At 40.9% G+C, this 22,413-nt stretch overlaps 1 protein-coding gene across 4 annotated transcripts in view; it reads right to left on the bottom strand.

Annotated features, from left to right (window-relative positions):
• Positions 1–22,413, bottom strand: part of MYO5B (myosin VB) — a 565,409-nt gene that overhangs the window by 137,363 nt on the left and 405,633 nt on the right. For all 4 annotated transcript variants that reach the window (XM_069104353.1, XM_069104327.1, XM_069104336.1 and 1 more), the window contains 2 exons: positions 21,261–21,358; positions 13,387–13,473 (listed from right to left, as the gene is read on the bottom strand). In XM_069104353.1, the coding sequence (XP_068960454.1) occupies positions 13,387–13,473; positions 21,261–21,358 (185 nt within the window). The remainder of the gene's footprint in view (positions 1–13,386; positions 13,474–21,260; positions 21,359–22,413) is intronic.

The following is a 22,413-nucleotide window of genomic DNA, read 5'->3' as shown; positions in this document are numbered from 1 at the left end:
CTATGTGTTGATAAATCTGGAAACGGCCACAGCTGCTGCTGATCTGGAGTCCCTCTGGCTGGTGGCTGGTCAGGCCCGCTCTGGGGCTACAGCCTTTGCATGGGGCTGGGCTCGGCTCCCAGAGCGCTGCACTGGATTCCTGCTGACCTGCCAGGTTGTCCTCAGCAGGAGGTTAGCTTCTCTTTGTCAATTTGTGGGTTCTGCAGCTCCAAAGTTTGTTTAGAGTCCCTTTTTTACATTGATTGGGAAGGTGGAAGCCGGAGGCGTGAAGGTTGTGCTTCTACCCACACTGCTAGTTTTTGTGTTAAGTGTCCGAGGTCAGATTTGAACTCAGGTCCGACTGACTCCAGTGCCGGTGGTCTATTTACTGCACCACCTAGCTGCCCCTTTAACTATTATTTCTATGGTCATCTCTGAGCAAATGATTCGTAGATCAACTGTAGGTCCCAGAAAAATTCAGGATGTTCAAAACTAAACATGGAATCAGTGAGACTCTTCTGTAGCCTTACTCCAGTGACATGGGGGTTCTTCAGGGTTCTGAAGACTTTTCTAATGAAATACATAATTTGTCAAATCCAACACCAAGCAAGAAGAGTTTGGGGGAGGGGGCATATTGTTAATGTATTTTTGCTTAATTCGAAGATCTTTCCCATCCATTAACAGGCCCCTGTGACCTGCCTTAGTCACATGGAAGCCTAAGTCACATGAATCTGTGGTGGGAGGAGCTTGATGAGCAGGTAGAACAGGAAGAGGCAGAGCTGGAAGAAAGCTGAAAGAGGAAGTTGGTGAGAGAAGTTACAGCTGAGGGAGAGAGAGGAAGCAGGCAGTGAGCGGTGAGTGTTCATTTCTGGGAAGGCCCTAACAGGGGGAAGGCTTGGGGATGGTGATGCCCTCTGTAGTGTTATTGTGTATAGATTTCTTTGTTGCTATGATGGATTTGGCTTTCTGGTGTTGGGATTCAGCTTTCTGGTGTTTAAATAAATGTTTTGGTTCTGTCTTCCACATGGAGAGTCTGTTTTATTTTGAGATTCAGAATTATGCTGGCACTGTGAATATCATGTTGCCACTGGGGGGGGGTGTCATCCTAAGGATAGATTATATAACTTTCTTTCAAGAAGAAATCTTGATAAATTGAAAGAGGCTAATCACCAGAAGGTTGGTGACCAGGAGACAATTTTTTCTGAGGGGGTAAGGAAAGGCAATTGGGGTTAAGTGACTTGCCCAAGGTCACATAGCTAGTTAAGTGTCAAGTGTCTGAGGCCAGATTTGAACTCAGGTCTCCTGACTTCAGGGCTGGTGCTCTATTCACTGTGCCCAGAAGATAATTTTTTACAAACACCTACTAAGTATGGAGGGGCTATACAATATATCAGGAGGAGTACTCACACTGATGAAATTGGGGTCCTTAAAGCACTAAAATAAGTACTAATGATAAATTAATTGACCAAATTTAACCTGCATTTATCCCTTGCCTAGAGATCATGGCTCTGATATGACCTGCTATTGGTATGTATTTTTCTACAGACAAGAGACATTTTGCTTTTATCTTCATATCTGCCCCCATTTAACTCAGTGCCCGGCATATATCAAGTGCTCAATAAATATATGATGAATGATTTCTCGGATCTGAGGGTAAATCGTTTTGGGGACATAGGATAACCATGGTCCCTGAACCAGGAGCACTGTGAAGATGGAAGGGGTTAACTACCTGGAAAATGATTCGCCCCACTGTCTGCTCTATATTTAGGAAGCCTCAAATAAATAGGAAGCACTGCTTACCACTCTGCTAAGCTGTGACCAGACTGCAAACTCGTTTGAGTTATTGACTTATGGAACTGAGTTATGTCAGAAACAGGAGACTTTTCAACAGGAAAAAAAAAAACATGGTTCTTACCTCTTCCAAATGCCACTTTAATTATGTCAGACACATTTATTAAATGTCTAGAGGATTTCTAAGTCCTGACTTGGGGTTTGAGTGACTCAACACTATTCCTCTGGGATGGCAGGCTACAAAACAGGGATCCATTTTTTTTTTAATGCATGCAAATATAATTAAACTCTTTCCAGGCTATTCTTAACACATCTTCCCTCTACCTTCCACTCCCCCCCTCCCCCCATGTACTATAGTATCAGTACAGTGTTTTCTTACCTCAAAAAGCTATGAAGATTCCTTTCAGTTTTAATCTTGTGGTCTCCTCACTAGCACCAGTCCCACCCCCAGCCCCTACCAGAACTTTGGGGCCTCAGGGAAACAAAGGCAAGTCTTCCAATCTGTGTGGCATCCAGTCCACTCTACAAACACAAACTACTCATTTTGCCAGAGGACAGGAGTAGGATTAGAGTTTTTGAAAACACACATTAGGTGAAACAATGTTAGAGGGGGTAATATGGCCTACAAAACCAATGTCATAAATGTTGCAAATGGGCAGGGGCTAAGCAACACTACAAGAGAATCCCATGATTCTAGTGTAGATTTCATGGCTGGCCAAGCTTCTCCCTGAAACAAAAGTCTATCTTCTTAACAACAAATACTCTTTCCAGTGAAGTGTTATCGCTTCCAGTCATAGAACAATACTCTCTCCAAGGAGGTAGGGTCAGGGATCATCTAAAAGCAAAAATTCTCATGTACTTTTTTTGTACTTAGGACCCCTTTGGCAGGCTGGTGAAGCCTACGGATCCCTTCTCAGAACAATGTTTTTAAATAATTGAAGAAAACACTGAATTTCAGTCAAAGGTTAGTGATAATAAAGATGTAGGGTTTTTTTTTCCAATCCAAATTCAGGGACCCCTTCAAGGGACTGTGGACCCCAGGCTAAGAATTCTTATCTAAATGGTAATGGGAATATGTATGATGGATATGAGCAGGCTATAAGACATAATAATGAGAAATTGTGAAGGAAAAGAGAGGTAAAGGATGTCATCAGAGAAATATATGATGGAAAAAAAAGATGAGCTAGTCACATTGCAAGATTGAGGAATGGCCAGCAGAAAATTACATATGCCATGGGTATGCAGGTATAAAGAGCATGAAAGGAAGCACCTAACATATGGGTAGGCTCCCCAAACACCAACTCTTTGGAAGACATGGGGAAAGGGGAAGGGAATAAGTGTTTATGAGGGTCTGCACTAAGCACTTTACAAATATTTCCTCATCTGAGTCTCATGCCAACCTAGCTGAGTAGGTACTATTATTATCCTAGTTGAGGAAACTGAGGCAAACAGAAGTTAAGCAACTTGCCCAAAGTCATACAGCTAGTTAGTGGCTGAGGTCAGATTTATCTTCCTGACTGAGCCCTATACTCTATCCCTCTGGACAGTACAATTTCTTCTCTCAGGTAACTCACAGCTGAATGGAGGAAATAACAAGCAAACAAGTATGTCTTCCCAGGCTCTGTCCACTACTCCACCTAGCTGCCTTTAGGGCAAGAGCTGAACAGAATGGACTGGCAAAGATGGGTAGCTGTCTTCACTGCTGGAAGGAATACCATCATTAGCAAGAAGATAGACCCTTGATTTAAAGTGACAATATGAATTATGTTATTTGGGTAGCCTCGGGATTGTGAAAGCTATTGAGGACTATTAAGGCTGGATTTACTAGGGAATCCAATTGCATTTGCTTTCAATAATTATTCTAGTAAGTGCTTGTTTTTAAGTCAAAAGGTCTTTTTAAAAATGGGGGAAAAGCAACAAGTAGATTTTTTGTTTAGAGATAAAATTTCCCCAGAACTCCTTTGAGTTTAGCAGCAATTTGCTGAAGTGGTTTGGCAGAGTTCATTAAAGGTTGAGGTTCATTTTTTTTTTACATCTTTAAAAATGTTAACATACAACATGTCTTTCTTTTGTTACAATCACTTCTTTTACACAATTTGTAGACACAAATGTGTTCGATACATTTTGACACATTCTTTAGTTCACCATAGAACTACACTTTTATCACTCCGGATATTAAACATCCCTTTGACAAACATTCTATTTTTCTAAACCTCGACTATAGCTCATAGACTTTGCTCTTTTCCCTTATTCTCAACAAATACCAAATAAAAAGAGCATTTCCATATACAAAATAGGACAGAAAAGAGGGGACAACTGTGAATTTCTATTATGTACAGCTTGCTTTTACTTTTAAGTTTATAAATAATTCAACATTTAACTTTCAAAGATGTCCCCCTTATCTATGGTCCCTTCTGTTCTAACAATGGACATTTAAAACTAGGCTAGTACCTACTAGTTCCAAAGCCTTTCTTTGTTCCTAGTAGCTTGGTTGGAATGGTCTTGCTTTGGGTTATTTATGTGGGGCTTAGATGAAGGGAGCTAAGGTCCCGAGTTTTTTCCCAAACAATAGCTTCCGTAGATGTTGAGCTCGTCCAAGAGAATAAGGAAGCAAGAATGAAAAAGGGACTTAACATTGTCGTTCTTAAAACAAATCACTGTCCTCCAACAACACAATTATACCAAAGCCCCTTATAACTAAACTGATCTAGCTACGTGAGGTCACTGTTGAGACAAGAGGATCTGGAAGCTAAAATGCTAGACTTGGAATCATAAGAACTAGGTTCAAATTTCACTTGTGACACTTATTAGTTGTATGACCCTGGTTAAGTCACAACTTCTCTGAGATACATTGTGCTCTACTGTAAAAAGAAGGGGCTGGATTAGATGTCCTCCAAGGTCTCTTCCAGCTATAAATTTAGAATCCTATGAGGTTCCATGATGACAACAAATGCACATGAAAGGGAACAAGTCTATAAATGGGGAAACACCTGTGACATTTCCATTATCTTTTTAATATCTAGAAAACCAAGCAGCTGCAATAGTTAACTACGCTTGCCAAGTGGCACTTCTAGTCCCACTATGCTTTTTAGTCAATCCTCACTTAGGGAAACCCTATCAAAAAATTATCAGTTGAGACCAAAAGAAGGAGAAACAGACAGAGGAAATGGAGATTTAGCATGACATTTTTCATATAAACTTTGTACATTTCCAAAGGTGTATGTGTGGGGGTGTGGGGGTGGGTGCGTGTAGGTGTTTTGTTTTGGTAATTGTAGTACTGTATTTCTTTGTTTCTTAATCCCCAGACAAACCACAACCACAATCACGAGTCCCTCCAGAGAGAGACAAATGACTTTACAGTCAAGAGACATCTTCAGAGTGGGAGGCTGAAAACTGGCTGATGGATAGACTATCTTCTGTTCCAGGACAGTGCATTTATCATTATGCTTTATGTACATTATAATGAACATATTTTTTAACCACTGAGGAGCATTTCAAATTGAATGATACATTTTCATTTTAAATCCTAGTTTCACAGAAGGCAGTATTTCATGAAGAGGGGAAGGGAGGGAGATTAAAAACCAGGCAGGTATGGGGGAGGAATTGTCAGGCAATCAGCTTTTGACCGGAGTTCTGCTGAGTACTCTCTGTATCATGGTGGGCATTGGGCATATGTTAATTTCATTGTTGGCCCAAGAGCTCCATTGTAAAAAAGATGCAACGAATGACCACCCTAGAACCCTTGCTTTGCTCGGGCTCCCCAGCCAAGAAGCTCTACCATTTGCTCTGGTAACACGTCTCAATCAAAAGACATGTTTTTTTTTTTTTTCAGAATAGGGTCACAGACTGAAAGAATGTTACCCCAGAAAGGAACTTATCTTCTCTTTTCATTTATTCAGTTTGACAGATGAGGAAATTAAAGTCCAGGGAGAAGTAACTTGCCCAAAGTCATACCATGAGCAGATCTTGGTCTCCTGACTTCTAGTGCAATGATTCTTTACACAGACCATAAGTCACCTCCATTTTACCCACAGACTCACACCTTTAGACTACTGCTTATTTCCTTCCTAGCCACTACTTCCTTCTCCTTTTGTGTAGTACTAGTAAAAATCTCAACCTCTAAGTGCCTAAGTAGAAATGATGCAGGAAGTTGAGGAACAATTATGATTCCCAAAAGGAAAAAAAAAAATTCAAACCATGCCTTGCACTGCCTTATCTCTAAACAGGTTTTACAATTCACTAAAGTCCTTCAACTGATCTAGTGCAATTGAAATGATTTCCTTGGGGTGGTGGTGGTTGTGGCAGCCTTGGTAGGATTCAGTGTACTAGATCTGCTAGACCAGGGACCCAAAACAGAGCAGGGTCAACAAAAGCAGCAAGTCCGTGCTCTCAGCTGCCCGGAAACTCGAAATCTTTCCCTCCTGCTTAGGAGCCAAACCAATATACCTCTTAGCATCTACTAGTCACATACCATGTATCGCATCAGGCAGGGTGTTAGGCACTGGGGAAATAAACATAAAAACATCCTGATCTCAAGGATCTTGTATTCTATTGTGAGGAAAACACATTCACACCTCAGTTTGGCTGTCTCTCTCTCTCTCTAGGGAATGGAAGCGACACATTGCTACACACACACATACATGAAATATACTATGTAATACTATAAATAGTAACCGATATAGTGTACACACACACACACAGAGCATGAACCATACATGTATTGTAAGTACTATATTATATAGAATATGTTCTATACAACACAGCATGTAGTTATGTACTATATTAGATAGTTGTATGTATGTACATATACATGCATTATATATATATATGTACTACATTATAGCAGAAGTACAATTTTATATCTAGGGAGAGAATATATCCTCTCTAACACTATAATATAGTTGCACTTATGGCATACATATACATATAGTGTGCATCATATACGTACTATATTTTAGTATAAATGCTATATTATATACATGTATTTATAATTACAAAGTATATATGTATATACTTAATGTAAAAAGTATATAATCACACACATGTATATATGTATGTAATTATAAAGTTATATGCATATGTGTTGATATATATGTGTGTATGTGTACACACATACACACACACACACGGTAATTTAGGGACTTTGGGGAGTCCCTAGTTGCTAGTGGGATTGGGATAAGCATCATGTGGAAGGGAGCATTTGAACTGAGCTTTGAAGGAGGCTAGGGATTCTATAAAGTGAGGCAGGAATGTATTCCTGACATGGGGATAACCAGTTCAAAGGCATGGAAGCAAGAGCCAGGGGTCACATATGAGAAGGATTGTTTGCTTGGAATGGAGACTGGAGGCAGGAAGATCAATTAGGAGGTTTTTATTACAATAGCTTGACAATTAAGCAATAAGGACCTACCTGAACTGGGTGGTAGCTGAATGAGTTCTGAGAAGGGGATAGAGAGCTGAGGGATATTCTGGAAGTAGAATCAAAAGACCTGGCAACTGATCAGATGTGGGGAATGAGGGTGTTTGCCAGAGCCTAAGGAGGGTTAACCCTGGAGTTCCACATTGGCAGGGAGTAAACATTAAGAACGCTCTCTTAAACACAAAGAATCACTACCATCTCAATTTCTACTTTCTCCTCAAAGCTTCCACTAATCAAATCACACTAGCCAGGCTAATCTGACCTCCTATTACAGGGATAGTGACCACACAGCCTTTTACTTAGTTCTCTGTGACAGTTCCACATAGTAGGAACTCAGTAAATTCACATTCCATTAATTCATCCAACATTAAGCATCTGCGGTATACCTGGCATCATCTTAGCTGGTAGGTAAGACACCAAATTTGAATAAGATAGGGGGGGGGCTATAGATATAGGGGAGCCTCCAAATGTAGGCTCTGGAAATGATTGCCACTCCTGGTGGCCTATTATCTAGTGGATCCATCACCACTCTAATAGAGCCTCATAGGAAGGGGGAGGGGCAGAAGGAGAAGAGAGAATGTAGGAGGTAGCAACTTGGGTCCTCTAAGAAAAGAGATTGGATCAACAACCATGATAAGAAAATATTTTCCACAAATGTGAAAATGTTTAAACCTTCTCTTCCCTCTCACTATCCTTCCTAACACAACATGTGGCTACAAAAGATAACAAGTAGAAATACAAACACAATGATTTTTCAAGAGAATTGGAATTATGGGGAAAGATATTCATCAGATTCCCCATTCGGGGCTGTTGAGTTTCCAGGAAACTCAGCTTTGCCAGACGCAGACATGATTTGAGCCAATTGGAAAGAACAGTTAAGAGGTGAGGGGGGAAGCTATTTCCCATATGGGCTCAAAGATTTAATAGGAATATGTTTTCTGGAATGCCAAGGAAAAGGCTCCCTGGATGAGGTGAAACAAACACCTGGCTTCTCTGAAAACTCAAGTCGTTTTCTGTGAAGATGAAGCCAAATGGCACTTGAGAAAGGACCAACAAGAAAGACAAACTGGCAGGGAGTACCTCCTTCCCACTCACGGAAGGACAAATAAGGACATTCTATATTTTTGGCATTCTGCGCCATCCCTCGTTCGATTCCACTTGTCTGGGATCCTCTCCACCTTTTGTTCGATGAAAATCCTACCCACCCATAGATGCCTAATTTGGGTTCCTTTCCCTAAAGAGTCTTCCCTGAGGACTCCAGCACATGATAATCTCTCCTTTTATTAAAAAGAAGTTGAACTTGATTACATATGGTATTGTATAATTTTCTGATTCTTACATATTTCTAAACCTTATCTCCCTATGTTTATTGCAAGCTCCTAGAAAGCAGGAATCATTTTCCAGAACCATTACAGTCTCTACAATGCTTAATTCAGAGCTTCACATACTTTTAAGTAGAATCTACATTATTAATATTTTTAAATTACTTTATTAAGTCCACACTATCAATCAAACAATAAACCAAGCTCTGATTTGTAGCCTTTGCCGATTTCCAAGATGTCAATGTTCACAATGAAAATGTAACCATCAGCTCTTGAGAGCCCTGGCAACATGTATTAAAAAACAGTCTTAAATTTTCAAGAATCAACAAAATGTTATGTTCAAGATATTATATATGATAGCTTTACTTGTGACAATACTCTGGTGCTGGTATAGTTTATTTGATGTACACTCACAGATATTTTCAAGTTTGTTTTTGTAGAACAGAGATTTGTCACCTGTTAGTGTAGAAACAAGAGTGAGCTGCTACTGTATAATTCTGACCACCTGACTCCATCTTCCTAGGAGTCAGTAAGTGCTGACTTGTCGCAGCTTGCAGTGATATTGTATACCATTTCTGCTTCCAGCATCTGTCCATCAATGGCAGGGGGTATTTAAAAATGAGATTGTCATTATTACTATTACTGTAGGGCTAGGAATAAGGGGCAGACTTGGTATAGGGATATCTCAGGAGAGGAAATTCCTTCAATCAATTCAGATAGATCAGCATGTTCTCTGCAACTTAATAGTCTTAAGAGACTTGTCTGGAGCACTGAGAAGTCAGTACAAGAGACAGGACATTAAGCTGCCTCTTTAACCACTGTGTCTCTCATTATTAGTATTATTATTATGCAGAATGAAATGTAGACAGGAAGACACACCATTAGGAACATATTATGTTGGAGACACAAGAGCATCAGAGCCTCGGAAGGTGGCATCTTCTCCCAGTTCTCCCAGGAAAAGTTGGCTTTCCTGAGAATCAGGTGATCTCAGCAAAAATAGGAGAGCTCTTTATAGCCCCATCTGGGCTGGCAACAAAGCTAGAGGGGAGCAGATGGCAATGTGTATTAAGCAGCCTGGCTTTCTGGCTCCACAGCTGGAGCCATTAAATTCTCACCTTTAGGTTCAACTGTCCACTACTTTCTGGAAACAATCTGTCCCCTAGACAAAGGGTAGTTACAAACACCACGAAGCTACAGCTTAGAAGGACCATCAGCCTTGTGGCTCGTTCCAGTTGCTCTTGTACGTTGGCTCTAGTAACTGTGTTCTCGTAATGTGCTTTTCAGTTCCCTTTTATATGCTGTCTTCTTCTATTAGAACGTAAGCTCCATGAGGGTAGGGTCTATGTTTTTCTGTATTTGTAACCTCAGCACTTGGTACAGTGTCTGCACACAGTAAGCACTTAATAAATGCTTGTTGACTTATTTTGTGTCCCTAGATTCCTGCCTTTCACACTATAATTCCCTGGTGATTGTGCCCATGTCTTATTTTCCACCTTTCTACTGTACTCAAATCCCAAATAATATGCCTTGTTTAGTCCCTGAATCCCAGGCTGCACTACCTGTTCTCAGACTTCCCTGGTACTATCTGCCTGAACTTCAGTCTATTTCCTTGACTTTTTGCTTTACCTGCCTACCACAGCCATCCACCTGAGACCCTTGCTAGATTTCCTGTCTCCCCAGACTTCCTGATATCACCAGATGCTGAATTTGGCTCAATGACCCACTCTGTTCTTCATGGACCTCTGAAATCTCTAGATGGAAAATTCCTTTATTTGGCCCATCTTGCCACCCACTGAGCCCAAGAGCCAATATCCAATATCCCTGGATTATATAATGCAGCTAGGATTGTCTATGGTGGATTAGAATTGTATGACCCTTCAAGACATGATTTTGGAACAATACCAGCTCAGTATGCAAAAGCAGTCCCTAAAAGTGATGTGTGACATCTTTTAAATTTCTTATTGTGGCCTTTAAAGTGAATTGATATTTTATGAATTTTTTAATACCCCCTTGAGATCCTGAGGCTAGACATAGTCTCAGATATCTCATAACTGGTCCTGTGAATCCCCGGTGTGGATGTAGTTTAACCTGATAATTACAGCTGGAGGCACGACTTGGCCTGCAGACCTGGGGAAGTGAGCAAACCACTTACATGGATGTCCTTAGACTCAAAGCTTGCGAGAGTGGAAGAAACTTTCAGCTCTTCTCTTTCTCTTTCTATCCTCATTCCAACAAGGAGACAATTTCAAAGAGATCTGGACTGTCATTCCATATTCTGGATATCGGAGGTTGTCCACAAATTGGTCCCTAAAGCACAGGCTGCATTCCTTTGGACAGGACGCTGCCAAGTCCCCAGCAACTTCATGTCAGGAAACTCACCCTTCTATGAGATTGTATCAGCCTTGGTCCTGACCCCTCATCAGTCCCTTTAGTATCTTCTGCCTCTCTGATTGGAGGGCTGGAGGATGGAGCAAAGAACTCCTCCCAATGCCTCCATTAGAGAAACATTCTTCTCTTCCCTACCAACCTTGCCCCCTTCAACTTCCTTATGCCTGCTGTCTTCTCAAATTAGATCATAAATTCTTTGAGGGCAGGGATTTGTCTTTCTTTTTCATATTCATACCCCCAGTTGGTACAGAGTAGGCACTCGATAAATGTTTATTGACAGAGAGCTCACTGACATTGAACACAAAAGTACTGTGTCAGAAACACAGCCTCATAGGGCACAGAACTGCAGCTAGGAAATGTCAGGACTAGACCAGTGTGACCTTGGACAAGTCACTTCCCCTATGGCCCTCAGTCTCCTCATCTCTAGATGATGCTGGGTTAGACGAGCTCCCAAGCTGCTTTCCCACATAAAAATTCTATGCTGTTTGTCAAATCCAAGCTCTGATATGCAGACTTAATTCACAGATTTAGGAGGTGATAAAAAGAGCCATAACTGGCATTTGAGATAGCCTTACCAATGAAGTGAATTATTGAACTTTTAGCTTTCCTCCCCTTGGCCTTCCCTGAATTAAGATGCTGCAGGGGATGAGGCACAAATCAGCTCCAAGTCTCCTAGTCAGGTTGAAAGGGAAAGCAGAATCAGCTCATTAGGCACGTGGTCATTAGCTGTTTGTGTTGATGCCCCAGGGTCAGCAATGAAATGAAGCAGAGCCTCGGGTGTTGCAAGTCTTTTCCTACTGGGGCTGTGGGGTGAAGGATGCGCAGTAGTTGAGAGAAGAAAAAGATATATTTTCCCATTCTTACTAGCTTATCACCCTGAAGAGTGTCATTTCAGGTTCTGAAGTATGACTTGGGAAAGCATTTTATCCATACACCTTATATTTGTCAGGCCAAACCTAAATTCTTGTTTCCATCAGCATCTTCCTTCACAGGCTCAACATTTGGAGACTTTCTTATGGCTGAGCTGTTCATGGTTAATTAGCCGTGGCCTGTGAAATGATTCGGAAGCAGGGGCCAGAGAGTGGCTGATGGAAAGGCCGGGAGGACGAGAGGGAGCTCCATACTGCAGTTTCTCCCGAGGCAGAGTCTCGGCTTCTGACATGATGGTGAAACCCCACGGCAACAACATCAATAACCAGGAGCAGGGGAAGTCTGCTTGGGGGGATCCAGGCTCCTCTAAAAACCACAAAATTGCTTTTCAAGGGTAGGATGATTAATCAGGCCAAAGTGGAATCACTTCAAGGGCTCCTTGAACACGTCAATGCCCCTTCAGCAAAAAACAAGACAAAAGAAAACCTCCCTCTCCAAACTCACTGATGTCTTTAATTTCCCTCATTCATTCATTTGAAAAAAAAAAACAACATTCACTAGGGACAGAGATCCATTCTTTTGGCTTAAGGTTTTTATCAAAATGCAATTAAATTGGGAGAGCTGACCTTAAGAAAAGACACAGAAGACTAATGGTATCACTGATGGATAAGGATGAACATGGTACCCCTTTTAGGGATATTTGCTGTTTCAGTCCTTTCAATCAGTGATTTCTTAGAGTAGGATTGAGTTTGTCAGTTCTTTTCCTAAGGACAAGTTTTAATTGTGGGCCAAAGATGGGATTGAAGAGTCTTCAGAGAAAAAGATAAAAGAGAAGCCTTCACTTGAGACTACTGGAATGAAACTGAGATGTTGATTGCCGCCTAATGGCAGTGAACTCCAATTACAGGAGAAAAAAGTGCGTGAGGGTAACATGCACAAATCTAAAGCTCTCAAGTGACATAATAGCACACTGTCTTTTAATGCACAATTTCTTCGGAGATGGAAAATATAGTTATAGACACCTCCATCCCCACTTTTGTAACCTGTATTATAGACCAGTTCCAGGGCTACTTCATCACATTTTGAAGACATTAGTGGTATGGTATGCACACACACCCAAAGGACTGTGGCTCTAAAGGAGATGTCACATCTGGGAATCCCAGGACTATGGCTCTAAAGGAGATGCCACGCCTGGGGATCCCAAGAAGACTGGATTAGAGTAAGAGTTCTTGACCTCTTCTGCTTCATGGACCTCTTTGGCAGTCTGGTGAAGTTTTGGATCTCCTCTCAGAATAACACTTTTTAATGTGTAAACACAGAGGATTGCAAGGGAAACCAATTATATCAAAATACAGTTGCTAAAATACATACATTTTTGTTTTGCATGATACATATGCATAATCTACACCAAATTGCTTGCCTTCTCAAGGTGGAGGGAGTGAAGGGAAGGATGGAGAGAATTTGGAATACAAAATTTAAAAAAAGTGAATGCTAAATTTTTTGGTTTACATTTAGTTGAGAAAATATAAAAAAAAGTTTGAAAAATGTACTTTTTTTTTTTTAAGAACAAAGTCACAGCCCCCAGGTCAAGAACTCTTGGACTGGTAGGCACATTACCTGGATGGATAACCAGCTGCACTGATGCGGATGGTCTCCAGGACCCCACAGGCTCTGAGCTGCTGGACTGCTCTTTTTGGATCAAAGCTGCAAAATCAAAAAGTGGTTTTTTTTTCAAAATCTACAAACTACTATAACAGGAATATGAAAAAACATTAAATACTCCCTCCACCCCAAGTTGATTTATTAGGTCTCTGCTGCCAAAAATAGGCCATAATAAAAATTAGCCTGCACCTATAAGTTCAGGGCCTGGAGTTAGACAGGAACTAAAAGAAATTAGACTGCAAACACATGAACCATTCCAACAGTTTCAGAAGTTGGGCTTTCAGTTGTGCTGTTTCCATTATCTGGAATTTACTCTCCTTAGCCAGAACCAATTTTACTCATGTTCCAAGGTGCACATTGCTATTTTTCTTTCATAAAACCGTCCCTGATGACCTCAGCCCACAGTACTCTCCAAGATCTCTGAATTTCTAAAGTCCAGAATAAGCTAAGGCCTGCACTCAAAATCAACATGATACAAGCTAGTGCTCTATTATACATTGTCAACACATTATCGGTTTGACACATTCAAGTCTTTGTGTCCTCTGCTGTAGAATAAAAGCTTCTTGAGGGCAAGGATTGTGTCTCTTATTTCTCTGGTAACCCCATAGCACCAGTCCAGTCCTGGGCATACTGTGTTCATTCAATCAATGGCCAATAAGCCTTTACTATGTACAAGGCACTGTGGGTGGCTGCTATGGTGGATACAAAAATGTACTCTAGCATCTAACTGCCTAATAAGGACAAGAAAGGCAAATAACTATGCTGCAAGGCAGCATGGGAAAAACATGATATGAGAGGAGTAACAAAGCTCTGTAGGAAATCCAGTAAAGGAATCCAACAAAGGAGAACTCTCCAAGCCCGCTGAGGCGATCAGAGGAGGCTTCATAATAAGAGGTAACATTTGGGCAGGGAAGCTTAAAAATAACTCCCATTTCTGTAGTGCTTTTAAGGTTTAAGAAGGGCTTTCTTCACAACAACTATGTGAAGATGACAATGGGAATGCTACTTTCTCCATTTAAAAAGGCTAATAAAATACATCAATAAAACTAAAAGTATAAAAATGAAAAATGCATAAAATAAAATTTAAAATAAATATTAGGCAATTAGGTGACTTGCATAAGTAGACAACTGGGACTCAGACTTCACCCTTTGGATTCCAAGATCAGGACTCTTTCCATGGTACCTCATGGCTTTAATAACATTTTAATAATATGATTTAATATTATAAAATAATATCTGTAATATGCATAATAATATAATAAAATAATTATTGATAAGATAAAGGATTCTCTCTGCCCTCAGTCTCATCAGTTCTCTAACTACACTAAGTATGGAAAAGATGAGACTGACCTATGGGGCTAAGACACTTATGGTAATGACAAATAAGACACAGCTGGCTTCCAGCTAACTAAAGTAAAATCTTTATAAATATTTACTGCATCTTCCCCACTGGGAATTGAAAGAGCACAGTTAGGGCTTCATCCCAGGGCCACATTTTGGAATCTTGGAGATTGATGTTCATTTCAGCATAAACCTTGGCTGGGAAGTAGGTAGACTGAGGCCTCAGTTAGATTAATGGAGACAGATTCTTTATAACTTCAGGGCAGAGAAAGGCCCGAGCAGTTCCTCCCCATGCTCATTTGTTACTTTCTCTCTGATGAGGCCAGTGATTCTTTTCCTAATTGGGTAAGGCAGTTCAACCAGGAAATGGCAGTGCATTTCTCATATGGGTTCTTAATCAATTTTCTTTCCACGAGCATTTATTAAGCTATTACTATGTGCCAGGCACTCTAGGATTAGCATTCAAAAACAAAACACAAGAATTTACTTTAAAGAACTTACATTCTATTGAGAGGAAATAACAAGAACATAAGTAAGCTTGCAAAAGCCATTTCAGGAGCAGCTAGGTGGTGCAATGCATAGAGCACCGGCCCTGAAGTCAGGAGGACCTGAGTTCAAATCTGGCCTCAGACACTTGATACATGTATAAGCTGTGTGACCTTGGGCAAGTCACTTAACCTCAATTGCCTTGCCTTCCCACCTCCAAAAAAAGGAAAAAGTCACGTACAAAGCAAATACATATTAATATCTGCTAATATAACTTTCTGTAATAAATTTCCCTATGCAAAACTCCCTCTACCCACATTCTATTTGTGAGGTCATATAAGGCCAAATTCATTCATTAAATCATTCAAACACATAAGTGATTTTACATATACACACATTCCCACATGTGTGTATGTACACACATGTATGTGCGTATATGTATACACATATATACATATACACACATGCACACACACAATAACACATGCTCCTAAATACAGACCCAGGAGTCAGAAACGATCTTTTCCTCTCCTGACCCAGCATCACATGTGGACTTTTCTTATGTACTTGTACACCTGTGTATACCCTGCCTCATTTCCTACTATATCATAGCTCCCATGAGGGTAAAGACCCTGCCTTCTGAGTGTCTGTAACTCCTCACAAAGCATAGCATTGTCTCTAAACATAATAGTAAATGTTTATGGATTACAATTACAAGGCTAACCAAGGCACTATGTCTCCCCATCCTCAACAAGCAGAGTCAAAGAGGCATATATTGGTAATCATCATATAAGATGGAATGTAGTAAATCGATAATAGAAAGAACCAGAGTGCTATGGGAGTGTCCAGGAAGAAGAATCACAGAATTTTGGGGTTGGAAGGGATCTCAGGGATCACTGAGGTCAGTCTATAGCTGAGAAAGAATCCTCACTAAAATATACCAGGTAAGTAGTCACCCAACCTCTTCCTGAAGACTTCCAGTAAGCAGGAACTCACTACTTTCAAGGCATTCCATTCCCTGTCTGGATAGCTCTATCTATTAGAAATTTTCTCCTTACATCAAACTCAAATTTATTTCTTTGCAAATTCCACCCATGACTCCTAGTTCCATCATGCAGGACCAAACATAACAAAGTCAAACCCTCTGCCATAATGTGGCTGCCTTATCACAGCCCTCAAACCCTACCCTGCAACAAATGTTGTCTCCATTTTTTTTTAAATGACCACCATATAGCATGGACACAGCTCTGTTGTTCTGGATTCCTTCCTCTAGATATTCTCCAACTTACCAATGATCTTCCTAAACTGCTGCTCCAAGGACTAGAGAAGAAAATTTTGGTTAAGAAAGGGAGAGAGAAATTAGAGATGGTTTCATAGAGAATGTGTCACTTTATTTGGGCCTCAAATGGTAGAGATTTCAACAGGATGATAACACAGCCAATGTCTCAAAGACTTTGCAGGGGTGGGGAACCTGCGGCTGTGAGGCCACATGTGGTCCTCTGGTGCAGCCTTTTGACTGAATCCAAACTTCACGGAACAAATAAGTTTGGATTCAATGAAAAGGACACACTCGAGGACTTAGAGAGCCCCATGTGGCCTCGAGGCCACAGGCTCCCCACTCCAGCAAACTTTAGGGGATTCTTAACGTTTCTGTGCCTCAAATTCCTCAACATTGTAAAATGGAGAGGAAAACATGATTCTGCTGAACTTATAGAGGCTGGAGAATGGTCTAGTAAAAAGACACCAGACTGGGAATCAGGAGGCTCAAGTTCTAGTCCTGGCTATTTTGAGCAAGGAGTTTGATTATCTTGAAGAGTTCACTAAATTCTCACCCCTGTTTCTTCTTGAAGATGTCACTAAAATCTCACCTCCATTTCCTCTTGAAGAGGTCACTAAAGTCTCACCTCCACTTCTTCTTGAAGAGGTCACTAAAGTCTCACCTCCACTTCTTCTTGAAGTGGTCACTAAAGTCTCACCTCCATTTCTTCTTGAAAAGGCCACTAAAGTGTCACCTCCATTATTCTTAAGAGGTCACTAAAATCTCACCTCCATTTCTTCTTGAAGAAGCCACTAAAGTCTCACTTCCATTTCTCCTTGAAGGGGTCACTAAAATTTCACTTCCATTTCTTTTTTTTTTGGTCTTTTTGGAGGTGGGAAGGCAAGGCCATTGAGGTTAAGTGACTTGCCCAAGGTCACACAGCTAGTAAGTGTTAAGTGTCTGAGGCCAGATTTGAACTCAGGTCCTCCTAACTCCAGGGCCAGTGCTCTATTCACTATACCACCTAACTGCCCCTCCCCCCATTTCTTCTTGAAGGGGTCACTAAAATCTCACTTCTAGTTCTCCTTGAAGGGGTCACTAAAGTCTCACCTCTGTTTCTCCTTGAAGGGGTTGCTAAAGTCTCACTTCCATTTCTTCTTAAAGAGGTCACTAAAGTCTCACCTCTATTTCCTCAACTTCAAAATGGGGATAAAAATACCAACCGTAACTAGTTTACAGGGTTATTGTGAAGATCAAATGAGACAACAGATGTGGGGAATGATTTTGGAAAATTAAAAGGGAAATGGGAAGTATTATTATTCTTCCCTCTCCTAAGGCTCCAGAGACTGACTAAAAGTGAAAGCAGTAAAGCCTCCTATGTTCCCTTTTCTCTTTGCCTTAAAGACAGAATTTCTATTCTGATTGACATTGGTGCAGTGGGAAAAGGCTTAAATTGGGAGGGAAGGACTTGGGTTTGAGTCCCAGCTCTGTTATTTGCTACCTGTGTAACCTTGGACAGGTTAATCTCCTTGTGCCTCACTTTCTTCGTTAGTAAAATGAGAGAATTGGCCTCAGTGGCCTCTAAAGTTCTTTGCAGGTCTAAATCTAGGATCCTATAATTGCATCAGGTCAATATCTTGTATGTAGGGTTACTTATTTAGGAAGAGAAACACACCAGGAGACCAGGTACTTGGGAAGAATCAGTCCCCTTTCCCTATGAAATGATAAAAGACAATGGTATGGCCAGTGAACACCATATCCCTAACTGGAAACTCACCAAGGACCATATTATCAAACTGCACATCTTCCCACCCTCTGGGGAGAGTCTAAATTTACATTTCTCTTCCTGCTGAGACATGCACTTTCAGTAGACTAAGAAGACAGCTGGGTGCAGACTTTCTCCGCTACAACTTGGTACCCTCTCAGGAGTCACAGCCCACTTTAAAAATTGCTCCACATACTGCAAATTCTCCTTTCCTGTTCCCTAAGCCCTGCAAGATCTGGCAGCCTGTGCTCGGAACACTATGGCTGTCTTGGATCCCTAGATGCCCAACCAACAACATGACTTGAAGAGGGTCAGGCCAGTGCCCTCAAACAAATGAGGAGGTGGTGGATGTGAATAGGTGAGCTAATCATAGGAGAGAAGCACATTTAGACTCTAATGACTTCCTCGGGATCTGGAGACACCACAGGAAGAGAATGAAGGCAATCTTAAGATGCCAGTTGGTCAGTCACAGTCATCAAACATTTATTAAGTACATACTATATTGAAGTGCAGCCAGGTGGCACAGTGCATAGAATGCCTGACCTAGTCAGAAGATTCATCTTCCTGAGTTCAAATCTGGCCTCAGACACTTACTAGCTGTGTGACCCTGGGCAAGTCACTTGACCTTGTTTGCCTCAGTTTTCTCATCTGTAAAAAAGACCTGGAGAAGGAAATGGCAAACCACTCCAGCATCTTTGCCAAGAAAACCCCAAAAAGCTTAAAATGACTAATCAGCCATGTGCCAGGGGCCAAAGAAAGGCACAACCATGGTCCCTGCTGCTGGAATAATTCTATAACCCCTTGTATTTGAACGTAATTCTATTCATCTCCTATACTTCCATATCTATTACGTCACTTGAGGGAGGTGACATCCCAGCAGAGAGGAAGTGACAGTCTTAATAAGGTTTTATTTATTTTATTACATTTATGGATGAATAGGGAATGAGAATAAACCTGAGGTTAAATGACCTGCCTAACTCCATACAACAAATTAGTGGAAGAACCTGATCTGGAAAGTGGATCTCCTGATTCTTGATCCTGTGCTCTCTTCACTGCACCACAAGGGAGGAAAAGGGGAGAATTTGATTTATTTGGGGCGTGTGTGTATACATACATACATATATATATATACACACGTATATACATATTTATATGTATTAAATATACATTTATTTTATTATACATTATAGAATTAGATTTATTATATTATTTATATATTTAATACTTATATTATCATTATATAATACTATATATTTATATATAAATATATGTTGCATAATATATATTTATATACAGACATGTTTTCTTCCCCCAACACAATGCAATCTTCTTGAGGTCAGGACTGGTTTCATTTCTGTCTTTGTATCCCCAGTGCCTAGCCCAGTAATTGATGAATAAGTGTTTGCTGATTGAAAAAAACAATTAGAATAAAAGAATTTTGATTCAAAAGGGATCTCGAAGCCATCTATCATGCCATTTTACAGCTAAGGAGACCAAGGCCTGGAAAGGTAGAGTGACAAGCCTAATGCCACACATCAGTGACAGTTTTTGGAGCTGGAGCCAAAGCCTCCTGACTCCTATCCCAGGGCTCCTTGGGTATTGCCTCATGACCTTCACAGACACTATGTCCTTCATATATACCACTCCCCTAACATCCTGTCCGCCTCTCCTCATTTGAAATCAGCTAAGGAACAGATGTCGTGCAGTGAAAATTCCTAAGTGCATTTCAAACACCAGGAGAGAAAGAGGGTGAGAAAAAGAGAGGGCAGCACGTATCAGCACCAGCCAGGGAAGGCTCGCTCACATGTGCCCTCCTTACCACCTTTTCCAAAGGCCAGTCCCCATGGGACTCAAGGAAGCCAACTTCAATTTAACAGTAGGGACTGATATAAGAAACCTCCAGAAGATCTCTTAAAAGAGATACCCGGTGATGAAGGAGGAAGAAAGAATTTGAATAAAACTGGAAAAAACCCCACCCCAAGTCTTGCTCCCATACTTCTTAAGCAGTTGATGGAAGGTGGTACGTCTATCCTACATGCCATCCTCATTCATACCTCTGTGCCTTTGCTTGTGCTGTTTCTGCCTAGCTGTCCCCATCCCAAAGGGTCTTTCTGCCTTCATTTATCAAAATAGTACTCATTGTTCAAGATCCACCCAAGTCCTCTCTCTTCCATTAAGCTTTTCCTGACTACTCCTGTCCACAGTGAGTTCTCCAACTTTGGCACTTAGCACTCACTATCTACTTTAATGTTTTATTAATATATTTAATTTTTGCATCACAATATCTCACTCTATTCTGAGTTCCCCCTCACACCCCTGATTCAGCACTTAGGATCTGTACCACTCACTTTAGTGCTTAAACATATTGTGTTTTGGCTCAGTTCAAGTTTCTCTATCTTTAACTCTCCCAATAAAACAAGGTCTATGAGGTCAGAGAAACAGTATCACCTTAAGGATGACAGGAGCATAGACTCAGAAGTAGAAGGCACCTTAGAGACCACATAGGGCCAACTCCCTCATTTTATAGATGACCTTGTGGCCAAAGATATGAACAAATTTATCTAGGGTCATATCACGAGTAAGTAACAGAGCTGGGATTTGAACTCAGGTTCCTCTAGCTCCAAATCCAGTACCATTTTTTTCCTCTCTACTGCACCACCCTGTCTCCCTTTCTTTTGCACTGTACACGGTGTCATGCACAAGACTAGGCACATAGTAGGAGCTCAAAAAATCCTCACTGGCTTGGATTGAATTTGTGAATTGCTACTGGGGAATATTCTATGCGAGCTATTAGACTGGAGACCAAAGACGTTAATCTGTACAGCTGTGTCCTACCTTTCTATTCCACATCAATATCCAAAAACACATTTCCCTCCTGCTCTCTCTGGTCCTTCAGGTCTCCCTGAAGAGCATGGACCATAGCCCAACCTGACCCCTGAGTGACAAAACGTATGGGACGGTTGCAAAAGGAACCCTTACTGGAAGGGAAGCTTCTCATCATTTGGCTTGATACAGCGGACATAGTGAGGTGTTGTGGCGTTAAGTGTCTCCATGAGCAGGTTCAGGGAGGTGCGGAACTAGGAATGATGAAAAGAACAGTTATTACTTTTAAAACAATCAACCAAGCAACCAGAATTGTGGCATAGTGTAAAAAGTAATGGATTAGGAGTTTCAAGACTGAGGTTTAGGTCACTTATCACTAGACTTTTTATATGATCTAGGATAGAACAATTCAACCCTCCAAGCTTCGGTTTCTTCTTCGGTGCAGCAGAAATAATAATACCTGTCTTACCTATATCATCAGCTCCTTCCATAGATCAAATGAGATTTAATGGCCATGCAAACACAATTTAATTATAAGGAATTGACATTATTGGTACTGGAGGTGGTTTGGATTTCTGATAGTATGTAGGAGATTTTAAGTAAATAGGATAGATGAGAACTTATTTCTTAGTATTCAAGCATTCTCAGAGTCAGCAGAAGCCAGAATCTCTACTGGATCATGGAAAGGTGGGGGGGCACACATCAAAGCCCACTACACACATTAGGCTTAGAGCTGAAGCCTCTTGGTAGGACAATGGGTTTGGACTCTTCTTTCTATAATCCTGCATTTATTTAAACTGTTCTTCTACATTTCTGATGCCATGTCATTTTGATTCTCGATTCCTGACCCAGTGTCCAGTCTTTCCTCCAGGGTTTTAAGGACTTTTCCTGCCTATGATCTCTGTCCTCTACAAATAAGTGTCCTCTAGAAAAGGCCTCGTAATTTCCACCTATAAAAGATGCTATGTTCAACACTCATATTTGGTTATAATGATGAGGTAGTTTCTGCCTATATCTGAGCATGAGAGAGATAAGACCGATAAGCGATCTTGGTGTCACGAAGACTTGGGCTCAGGTCCCACCTCTAACACATGCTGTCTATGTGACCTTGGGAAAGGGATTTAAACCTCTCCAGGAAACTGTAAAATGTCAAGTTAGAGAGAAGGTAAGGATCTGCATTGGTAAAGAGAGTTTTCTCTGTTCTCTTTGGGATGTCCCCTATTTCAATTAAATCACAGTTCTGGAATCTTCCTTCTATTTCTCTCTCTCTTTTCTCCTCCTCCTCCCTCTTTTCCTCCTCATCCTTGTC

This window comes from Petaurus breviceps, unplaced genomic scaffold (genome assembly GCF_028583685.1).
Source record: "Petaurus breviceps papuanus isolate PSGF00001 unplaced genomic scaffold, PetGlider_PUasm1.0 131, whole genome shotgun sequence".
In the NCBI taxonomy this organism is placed as follows: Eukaryota; Metazoa; Chordata; class Mammalia; order Diprotodontia; family Petauridae; genus Petaurus; species Petaurus breviceps.
The sequence above is the reverse complement of the archived record's forward strand: the minus strand, read 5'-3'. Positions and strand labels throughout refer to the sequence as shown.